The 11,208-nt window shown below is 25.0% G+C and overlaps 4 protein-coding genes across 7 annotated transcripts; 2 read left to right on the forward strand and 2 right to left on the reverse strand.

The window, feature by feature from the left end:
* The first annotated feature begins 32 nt into the window (after positions 1-32).
* Positions 33-3,052, forward strand: LOC107064820 (uncharacterized). The gene is made up of 4 exons (XM_015317897.2): positions 33-905; positions 1,150-1,566; positions 1,721-2,021; positions 2,133-3,052. The coding sequence occupies exons 1-4, from the start codon at positions 718-720 to the stop codon at positions 2,547-2,549; spliced, it is 1,323 nt and encodes a 440-aa protein (XP_015173383.1). The 5' UTR covers positions 33-717; the 3' UTR covers positions 2,550-3,052.
* Positions 3,053-3,192: 140 nt separating this feature from the next.
* Positions 3,193-4,686, reverse strand: mRpL39 (mitochondrial ribosomal protein L39). 2 transcript variants are annotated; one of them, XM_015317757.2, is made up of 3 exons: positions 4,644-4,686; positions 4,423-4,535; positions 3,193-4,241 (listed from the first exon to the last, which is right to left on the reverse strand). In XM_015317757.2, the coding sequence occupies exons 2-3, from the start codon at positions 4,431-4,433 to the stop codon at positions 3,239-3,241; spliced, it is 1,014 nt and encodes a 337-aa protein (XP_015173243.1). In that variant the 5' UTR covers positions 4,434-4,535; positions 4,644-4,686; the 3' UTR covers positions 3,193-3,238. The 2 variants fall into 2 exon arrangements, with proteins under 2 accessions (XP_015173243.1, XP_015173242.1); XM_015317756.2 differs by lacking the exon at positions 4,644-4,686 and having other exon boundaries at positions 4,423-4,637.
* A 95-nt stretch (positions 4,687-4,781) lies between these two features.
* Positions 4,782-8,587, forward strand: LOC107064727 (26S rRNA (cytosine-C(5))-methyltransferase nsun-1). Of its 3 annotated transcripts, XM_089177557.1 has the most exons (8): positions 4,784-4,800; positions 4,922-5,014; positions 5,175-5,377; positions 5,474-6,467; positions 6,562-6,729; positions 6,831-7,026; positions 7,109-7,477; positions 7,581-8,587. In XM_089177557.1, exons 3-8 carry the CDS (start codon positions 5,269-5,271, stop codon positions 8,043-8,045), a joined length of 2,301 nt encoding a protein of 766 aa, XP_089033683.1. In that variant the 5' UTR covers positions 4,784-4,800; positions 4,922-5,014; positions 5,175-5,268; the 3' UTR covers positions 8,046-8,587. The 3 variants fall into 3 exon arrangements, with proteins under 3 accessions (XP_089033684.1, XP_089033683.1, XP_089033682.1); XM_089177558.1 differs by lacking the exon at positions 4,922-5,014 and having other exon boundaries at positions 4,782-4,800; XM_089177556.1 differs by lacking the exon at positions 4,784-4,800 and having other exon boundaries at positions 4,805-5,014.
* On the reverse strand, positions 8,357-11,148 carry Ccz1 (vacuolar fusion protein CCZ1). The gene is made up of 10 exons (XM_015317834.2): positions 10,732-11,148; positions 10,460-10,554; positions 10,287-10,380; positions 9,997-10,212; positions 9,738-9,913; positions 9,513-9,656; positions 9,301-9,446; positions 8,904-9,168; positions 8,695-8,822; positions 8,357-8,532 (listed from the first exon to the last, which is right to left on the reverse strand). The coding sequence occupies exons 1-10, from the start codon at positions 10,804-10,806 to the stop codon at positions 8,480-8,482; spliced, it is 1,392 nt and encodes a 463-aa protein (XP_015173320.2). The 5' UTR covers positions 10,807-11,148; the 3' UTR covers positions 8,357-8,479.
* Positions 11,149-11,208: the final 60 nt, after the last annotated feature.

An 11,208-nucleotide genomic window follows, 5' to 3' on the forward strand; every position in this document is an offset into this window, starting at 1 on the left:
TTAAATTCACACCTACGGTCAAAAAAAAAAAAAAAAAAATAACAAAGATTACAAAAAAAAAAAAAAGAAAAAAAACCAAATACATGTAACATTATTTGCTGTGCACTATTTCTAGAATATTTTAATAAAATTTTAATATCGATGTGTCGACGAAATACCAGCAGAGTCATTAACTTTATTATTCGTAATTTTTAATGTATCATCTCTAGTATTACCCTAATAGAAATGCAAATACTATCTCATCATATTTACAATTTATTTGATATTGAAGAATCATTTTTGTATTTCTATAGATAATAATGCATATTTGCAAATAAATTTGTAATTTGTATTTTTTAAACACACATTATATATATAGATATATATATATATATATTTGTAGAAATTTTCATTGTGTTTAAGCATAATTATAAAAATGAACGCAATTATTTCATAGAACAGCAGTTCTTTTGTTTTTATTACACGAAAGACATTATATATGACATTTTAGTTTTTACTAATTTTTTTTACTTTCATAGATTTTAAATGATAATAAAATACGAATATATCTTTCGACATTAATAAAACAACATATTACATTGATATAATTATCTTAATAAAATAATATGTTAATTTGAAACATACAATATTCGAAAGAAAGAAAGAAAAAAAAAAGAAAACAAACACCACAAAAATTTGGACATTAAGAAGATAACTGTTATTAAGATTTCTTTTTAAATGAGCACGAATAAGCGTCGAAAAACGTCATCGAAATGTTGTTTAGAGCAGAAAAATGTACACAAGCATACGGCTAATGAATGTTTTTATTATCACACCTTGGACACACTTCCACCAGAAGTTTTAGAAATAGTATTGCGTTTATTACCTCTACATGATGTAGCTACTTCAGTTCGTTTAGTGTCCAGGTGAAAAATAACAAATATTCATTAAAATATAATCATTTCTCATTTTGATAAAAAAAAAAACATCATTGATATAATCGTTGTTATTATCATCATTCATTTACTTATTATCAGGAATAACTGTTAATCGATCATTTACATTTGTAATAAATTATTATTTCAAATGTAATTACCGATTAATATTTATACTTAATAATAATAATAAATAAATCAATCAATCAATCAAAAGATTAAATGATATTTTCAGACGTTGTTCAAACGTTGCTACCATAGTTTTGAATGCTGCATTCCTTTCGGCTGGTACAAAACTTGAAAATGCAATGAAACATACAGAAACAATGATAAGGAAAGTTAAGACAGGTGCTGACCTACTAACCTTCAGCAGAGTATTCAATATTCTAGAAATAGTCATGGCACAATACAAGATGCTCAGAGCTGTAACTTGGAGATATACGCATCCTTCAAAACCAGAGAAATTTTCACGACTTTGCTTCTATGCTGGTGGTCTACTTGATAATTTAAATAATCTGCTTCATCGTGCTGTAAATTGTCCAGTTTCTTTATCTGGTTCTCATGGACCAGATTCTAGAATTGCTTGTTTTATATCCGATTGCAAGCGTTTTATGAACTATTTTGAAAAAGTTTCTGAAAGCAGAGTGAATAGGTAAACACAAAAATATACTTATATATGATCAAATAAAGAAATATATAATATAAATATACAATATTTTCATTTCTAAATGTAATTCTGTTCTTTTTTTTTCTTTTTTTCTATAAAAAAGATTTAAAAAAAACTTACAAGGTAATTTTATAATTAGATCTGCTTTGGTGTCTGGATGTAAAGCCGTAGATGTTCTAGATTGTCTTGCAGAAGGACGTAAGGTTTTATCATTCAATATATTGTCTAACGAAGGGATCAAAAATGACATCATTAGTATGAAATTAAAATATGAAATGAAACGAGCTTGGTTCACTTGTTTAAAAATTCCAAATACACTTGACGAAAATTCATGGAAAGATCAGCAACGTTTTATGTATCTTAGACTACGTCGTTTAGTTGTCAGTGTCAATGAACATTATTATGAAAATTTGCAATATGAACGAGAAGTACTTATTCAGGTAACATTTTATAATGTTACTGTATCCTGAACTACTTTCTTTTAATTTACATAAGAATATAAATACTTTGCTAGTTTCATATATACAATAGTGATTAAATGTTATGTATAGGAACCATCGATACCACCTCCAAGAATGCCTCCAGTATCCACATATTCTGGTTATGGAGAGTACGGTGGAGAATTTTTTTATTATGGAAATATGAATAAGTATGCTTACGAAAACAAATTCAAATCCTTGCCAGTAATTGATCACGAGAATGCGCAAGATAATATTGAAGAAATACAGAAAAAATCTTGCTTCAATCTCGTCATAGCTGTTGAATTGAAATGTTCATCAGAATTGGCACCTTTTGCAGTAAGAACATTATTACGGTCTAATGAATTAGATATATATACAAAAACTCCTAATCATTTGGAGCTTTATTTAAAACTCGATATCATGTGTCCTGCTTCAATCGCTAATAGATTACCAGGACATTTTACTTGGGAGCTTAATAGTTCTCGTCATGTGCATCATTCTTCTTAGTACATTTATACAAGTATATTTTTTTTTCTTTTATCATAATATAAAAATAAAGAAAAATAATATACACTTGTTATATAACTGAGATGAACTTTCTATAAGTAAAAAGTATTGAAACAATTATTATTTTATTATTTTGATATCATTTACAATGATGATCTATTATATAATATTTTAAATATTAATAAGAATCCAAATTTTCGTCATATTTTATTTATTCGTGTATAATCTAAATTTTGATTACACTGTTTATTTATACTACTTTGTTAGAAATGTATTTTGTAAAAATTCTAATGATATCGAAAAGACATCAATTTATATATACAACAATATTTTAGTTTTTATCTATCAATAAATAACATTATTATAAAATGTCACACTTTTACATATACTTATGTATATTTTAATTTATGATTTTTCCGAAAATTTTAGTATTAAAGTTATACAAAATGTTATTAAAATTGTATTTAAGTTATTGAGTAAATATATATATATATATATATATATATATATATATATTTCTTTTTAATATTAATAAATGATATAATTTTACCAATAACATTAAAATACTTAAGTAAAATTTCTAAATAAAAGTTTTAATTAATAAAAAATAAAAAGTATAGGATTAAAACAAATTAACAAAAAATTAGTTTATAAAGTTTACATATATTTATACAATACTTACAAACTTATTAATTGTTAACGCCTACTTGTATATTTTCTGCAAAATCTTCTTCTAAATCTTTTTGTGGTTGCCACATTGCATCGTTTAATTTCCTAGCACGATCCTCTAATATACTATATGCAAAATGATTGAGATAAATTCCTTTAGGAATAGCGACTCCTTGAAAACGATAAAGTACTTCACCGTCATCTGATGTTAATTTATGAATTGCAGAAACAGTGCAACGTCCTATTATCTTCGTATTACCTATCATTGGACCTTTACTAATGTCTATATGATCTCCTATTCTATAAAGCGTAACTTTATTATCAACACTATTAGCAGCAATATTAGGTATTTGTTTATATTTATATGGATTATCACAAAACATTTCTTGTGCGATTAATTCTGTTGTTTCGAGTCTTTCTACAGGCATCTCGTTATTTATAAATTTAACAAATAAAGCAGACATAGCTTTTAATTCTGCCTCTGTTGGTTTCCAATCAGGTAAATCAATAAATACATCATATACAAAACTTCCAGACTTTATTACCGGTACTGGAAAACTGTGTAAATGAACTGTCAAGTCATCTTTAAAAGCATTATCAGCTACAGCACCCAAGACAAAAGAACAAGTTCGCCAAAAAGCATAGTTAATTACACTTATTTTTGGATTCATCATGTTTACAAGTTCTAAGGTGCAATCAGATTTAAAAGGTTTATGCATATCCCATGGATTTCCATCGACTAATGCCAAAGCAGAAACATTAGTAACACCTTCAGAAATATGTTTGGCACAATCGTGAGGAGTGGAAATATCTTTATTCATAATTAAAACAACATCTTCTGTAGGTGATTTATATTTAACTTCTATTTTTTCTATTCTACCTATGGCACTTCGCTGCATTTTTTTCTCTTCATCGAAAAGAGCATTTCTTCTTTTCTTTGCTTCTACTTTTGATAATGTACTCGCATATTTAGAAGGTATATGTGATTGTAACTTTAAATTATTTAAACATAAACTTACACACCTACAAAATAATCATATTTATTAATTAGTAGAGTAAAACTTGTAAATTTACAATGTTTTAAATATACCATATATTATATTTCTAAAAATATCTAATAAAAGAAGAAGAGAAATTAGAAAATCTTCTCTTACATAAAAAAATCTTTCATTACTGTAGTATATTTAACAAATTTTATACAAACCTTTGAAACATTTTTAAAAATTTTGTTAGGTTAAATTGATGCTATCATTTGAATTCAACTTCTTCTTAATTTATGTATTTCTTCTTACATCGAAATGTAATCATTTATTTTTTCTGTGCCATAAAAAGAATATTAATAATATTATAAATTATGATTATTCTAATTATTTATAGATCTTGTCGCATAAGCCGCTATGCATTTGATTCAGTTTGCTTACATACCTATAAGAAGGTTAGTTCTGCAATGTGAAACACGGACTACCATTTTAATTCTCTACCGCAATGCCAGATAGCGCTACGAGTACGCGTGATTAAATATTATACTATAATTATATATATATATATTGTATAAATAAATGGTGATAACAATAAAAGACACGTATGTATTTGATAATAATTTTACATAATTTAAATAAATCAAAAAATTCGAATTTAAATAAAACAAAAAATTGGATATATCACTGCACCACCTAACGTGAAATATTGAATTAAAATTATAGGCACATTTTCTTAACCTCGAAGGTTTAAGAAAGAGTCAATATATATATGTCAGGTTATGTTTCTTCCATTCACGTGTTCGGCTTTGATAAATAGTAAATACTCTATGATATTAATTAAATTATCTATAAATAATCTTTAATAAGAAATAATCTAATGCTAAATATATAAAAGAACAAAAAAAATATATATATATATATATATATATATATATCTTTTAATACAATTTTTGTTAAAATATAATTATAATTTCAGTTAATATCAAAGCAAGATAGTGTTAAATTATTTTATAACATACAATATTGAATTTATTGTATTTACCGTTTAAAAATTCATCGTTTTTAATGAAATGGGACGAAAGGCGAAATTCGATAAAACTGATGTACCTAATAGCAAAGTTAAAGGTAAAGGTAAAAAAGCAAAAAAGCAAGGAGATCCAATATTTGAAAAATTAGCAGGTATGTTCTATTAATGTATTATTGTTAATGATTTAAGTATATAATTTATTTATATAATTAAAACAAAAAATTTATTATATGTGTAATACGTTATAGTAAAAAATGAAAGTGCATTGAGTCATCGTCAAAAACAAAGAGCTAAGAAAAGATTATTGAAGAAACAGAAATTAAAAGAAAATGTAAAAAATATACAAAAACTCAAAGACACAGGGAACATTGTAAAAATTAAAAAGGATTTGAATAAAAATAAAGTTAATTCAATCAAAAATGATATCGCTGAGAGTATAAAAAATGATGATGTGAAAATGAATGAAGAAAATGCAACGTTAAATAAAAGTAATAAAGTACAAAACAAGTTAAAAAGAAAACAAGAAATTCAACTTTCACCTAAAACTGTGAAAGAAAAAAAAGTACAATCTGACAAATTAAAAAATAATAATAATAATAAAGAAAGTCATATTTCGTCTGATGATAAACAATGTAATGGAGTTAAGAAAATTAAAAAAATAAAAAACAAATCATTAAAAAGTACTTCAAAAGCAACAAGTAATAATACAAAGTCTAATTTAAATGAAAGTAATGATATGGAAATTGAGAATAAAACTGAATTATTAACTATGTCCAATAAAAACATTAAGAGAACTAAAGGTAAGGCATCAACTCTTGCTAAAAAAGTAAAAATTGATCATACAGATTCAGAGAAAGATAAAAATGATAGAAAAATTAATAGTAAAAACAAAAAATTAAATAAAAATAAAAAATTAAAAAATGCAAAGAAATTGTTGAATAATGATACAGAAGAAGAAGAAACCAATGATATGGAAGTTAGCGAGGAAAATGAAGACGATATCAAAAATAATGATCAAAAGAAAAAATTGAATAATAATAATAAGGCAATACAAAAGAAGAAATTAAAGAACGCGAAGAATTTGTTGGACAATGATACAGATGAAGAAACTGATGATACAGAATCTAGCGAGGAAGATGAAGAAAATGAAAGTATGAATGATGATGATGATGATGAAGAAGATGATTTATTGCCAATAGAAAAGGCAAATAAAAAGTTAAAGAAGAAAAAAGAAATGGAAGAGTAAGTAAACAAATGATTATAACTGATTCATTTGTTTATATAATTATAATTTCTATATAATTAACATATAATCAAAAATATTTGAATGTAATAGGCAACTTGCGGAAGCAGAAATGAAAGAAATGAGTAATCAACATAGTGTTTTTTCATTTCCTACGGAAGAAGAAATTGCTGATGTTACAGATTTGAAAGAAATACAACAACGTATACAAGATGTTATGATGGTATTATCAGATTTTAAAAATTTACGAGAAGAAAATAGGTATATATTTTGTTTTTTTATATATGTGTTTCTTTTTTCACATTTTTGTATTATAATGATTGTAATAAAACATAACTACTGTGTGTTATTTTGCATTTTAGATCACGTTCAGAGTATTTAAAATTGTTTCAACATGATTTATGTACATATTATAGTTATAATAATTTTCTTATGGAAAAATTAATGCAAATGTTCCCATTGGATGAGTTACTTGAATTTTTAGAAGCGAGTGAAGTACAAAGGCCTATGACTATTCGTACAAACACATTAAAAACTCGACGTCGTGATTTGGCAGAAGTAGGTTTATCAAAATTGATATGATTGATCTATCATTTTGATATTTATATTTTCATGATTTTATCATTATTTGTTTTCTTAGGCGTTGATCAACCGAGGTGTTAATTTAGATCCTCTAGGAAAATGGACAAAAGTTGGATTAGTAGTATTTTCATCGCAAGTACCAATGGGTGCAACTCCAGAATATCTAGCAGGACATTATATTATTCAAGGAGCATCAAGTTTTCTCCCAGTTATGTCATTAGATCCTAAAGAAAATGAAAGAATTCTAGATATGTGTGCAGCACCAGGAGGAAAATCTTCTCATATTGCTGCAATCATGAAAAATACAGGGGTTCTATTTTCTAACGATGTCAATCAACAAAGGATAAAAGCTGTTGTTGGTAATTTTCATCGGCTTGGAATTGTCAATTCAGTTATTTGCAGTTACGATGGAAGAAAATTACCTTCTGTAAGTATAATCATTATTAATAACATATATGTATTTTCGCATAATTAAAATAATGTTATTTAAATATAATTAATAAAATGATGTATTATTTGTTTTTTTCTAGATTATGAAAGGATTTGATAGAGTGTTATTGGATGCACCTTGTACTGGTACTGGTGTTGTTGCTAAGGATCCTAGTGTAAAAACCAATAAAGATGAAGTGGATGTACAACGTTGTTGTACTTTACAACGAGACTTATTACTAGCAGCTATAGATTGTGTTAATGCTAGGTCTGAGACAGGTGGTGTTATAGTTTATTCAACATGTTCAGTTCTTCCGGAAGAAAATGAATGGATTATTGATTATGCATTGAAAAAACGCGACGTCAAATTAGTGCCTACTGGTCTAGATTTTGGTGCTGATGGTTTTACAAATTATAGACAACATAGGTTTCATCCTTCTCTTAAATTGACCAAACGTTTTTATCCACATGCTCACAATATGGATGGATTTTTTGTAGCAAAACTTAAAAAATTCTCTAATATTATTCCAAAACAAGAAGAAAAAACTGTTGAAACGTCGGAATAAAAAAATTAGATAAACACAATTTAACATTATTACCAATGAAAAGGTGTTATTACATAATTACTCTACAATATGATATAAATTTAAATTAATTTACATTACAAAATGTAGATAATTTTATAATCTTTTATGTTGTGCCTTAAAAAAATATAAACATTCAAATATATAAATATGAATTATATTATATTACATATAGATCTTACATAACACTACGAAGAGAGAAATAAATTATAATACAACTTGTTCATAAAATTTCAATTAAAAAATAATTTTTAAAAACGAAAAAAAAGAAAACAAAATACACTATTTATGTATATAATTAAAAGCATCTTTGTTTATTATAACAGATTATAAAATAGCTACAAACAAAAGGTAATATAATTCGTTGAAATATGCATTTTCTGCCTTTTTATTTTGTCAACACTGAAGTTTAACTTTTAGTGGAAAAATATACTTTTTAATTGTTTATCACAAAGTCTTTTTACTTCATCTGTAATATATATATCAAGAAATTAAACAATTTGTCGAATATATATATATATATATATATATAAAAAAAAATAAATATTTTCTTGGAATATATCAAATGAATGTATGAAAATAAAAAAAAATATTGAAAGTGTATGTACACTTTACAAAATGATACACATACCATCGATCTCAAGAATGCTAGCACTTTTTTGTTGTATAACAACAAAAAATTCTCTTAAATTTGATAACTTTGCAATAACCCAATAATCACTTATAGTTTTAATAATAATCTCACCGGCTTCTTTTAAACTAAATAACACAGAAATGTATGATAGTTTTATAATGTCAATTTATAATTAGACAAAATTAATAATAATATAAAATTCTTACCCATTAGTATCATTATATATATCAGTAATAATCCTTAACACTTCAGGAGTAGTTAGTACATTAGAACATCTTCTATTATCTAAATGTATTGTACTCTTGTAGGCTAGATTAAGTTTATTAAAATATAAATATTTTGTAGATGATTCCGGTGTCACCATTACATGCTTTGCACATTGTTCAGCAACACAACTAACTAATGTAGTTAATTGTGGACCAAGAAAACTATCTAGACTTTTAAAGAAGTCTATTAATAAATTAGTTTTACCTAAAATAAAGTTAATATATCATTAAAATTTATATGTATAATGTATTATGATATTGAATTATTTTCATATATATATATATATATATATATATATATTTTAACATAAGAAATTTGATTTCTTAATAAACTTACTATCAACAAAAAGACATATTGTTGCACTCAATGCACGATAGACAACTAAATACAAAGATACAGGTTTGCTTGAGTAATTAATAAAAACTGTTGGAGATTTTCCTACTAAACTTGGTTCATTAATACTCGAAGGTCCAATAATAAATCTATTGATATGAATGCAGGATAATTATTATTTTGTAATAAATCAAATAAAAATGATTGATACATACTTTCCATAATGAGAACTTGTGAACGGTGATGGGGAATTTCGGGACATTGATCCTCCATGTAATTCTTTTTCTAAATGAGCTGGTAATAATGTACTTACTAAATAATTATATACTACTTGCATATCCTCTGGTTCTAATCCACTCCTAAATATATAACAGAAACCATCTGGTTTTTATTATTTATATTTGTAAGATAATATCATTGAAGTATTTATAACTATTTACCATACAACTTGATCATTGTAAAGAAATGCTGTATATTTAACTTGAGAAAACATTGCTTCTATAAGATTCATAAAACATTGCACTTGTAAAAATGTGATTTTGTCAAGTGGTAAAAATTGTAAACCTTGAAAAACATCCAAAATATCACTGTTATTTAATTTTAATGATAAAAGGTACTGAAACAAATTTGTAGAATAAATTCATTGTAATAACGTAAAGTTATAAACATTTCTTGTTAATTGACAAGATTTTTACTTACTCTTGAGAAGAAATGCTCAAGTTTATGTTTTAATAGAGTTATGGAGCCACAATCAGGATCATTGATTATAGTTTCAAAAGAACCCATAAATAATCGAAACATAATATAAGTTTGTTTTAATATAGCTTGACAAACACTACTTGAAATTTCATCATTTTGATATTCCATATATTTGTTACCATCCTTTTCTCTACAGATGTATGGTACACCAACAATCTGATGAGAAAAATATCAAATATAGACTTTTTATTTGACATCATTAATTATAATATTATTACATGATATCTTACCATTACCATCCAAAAATCTGGCTCTGGTTGATAATAAATTTGTCGAGTTTTATGTGTATGACAATAATCACATGGTTGGCCAGGATTAAAAGATCTAATTTATCATGTAAAATAAATGAAATAATTGACTAGACAATTACAAAATAATGATGTATCTTTTGCATTATACGTACTCTGTAAATTTAATAATTGCTTCGCTGAGACCTATATTTTTGATTTGCACATCTAATTCTTTTTCTGGATAATAATAAAGTATTTTTTTCTCCTCCTATATAAATATAAAAATATTCATGAAAATTATAAGTTATTATTATTATTTATGTAAATAAAACGTTTAAAAACTATATAATTTATTTTTGAACAAAATTGACATTATTATTGAAATGAAATAATCTATTATTATATGAAATATTTGGAATATTTCTAATCATATTAGCATACTCACTTCGCCTTCTTTTTTTGCATATGTGCCATTGAAAATATAAAAGTGTTCTAAAGTAATTTCAGGTTTTGATGTCATTTCAATAAATTTTTAATAATTATAATAATATATATTGAGAGGAAAATCTGAAGAATACATGTACACAACTTTTTTATGATTATTTATTGCAACTCTTATTTATTAGGCATTTTAATCAATAGCTGAAGAAAACATTGCTAAATTAATAATTAGATATCAGTAGGTGTCAGTTTGGTGTAAACACTAGTAAGTATTCCTATTCAATTGAATGAACTTCGATATGCAATCGATATTTAATCGAACTATTTAAATCAATGAAAAGAAAATATCAATAAATCAATGTTTCTAAATTAAAAAATTATCAAAACATGAGAATATGATTTTTGCTAGTGTTTTTATTTTAATTTCTGCAAATAATAAATAGTACATGTAAAATAATTAGTGACATATGCTTTTTACAAG

The sequence above is a fragment of the Polistes dominula genome, unplaced genomic scaffold (genome assembly GCF_049000335.1).
Source record: "Polistes dominula isolate Pdom_NZ unplaced genomic scaffold, Pdom_raw_medaka contig_24, whole genome shotgun sequence".
NCBI classification, from domain to species: domain Eukaryota; kingdom Metazoa; phylum Arthropoda; class Insecta; order Hymenoptera; family Vespidae; genus Polistes; species Polistes dominula.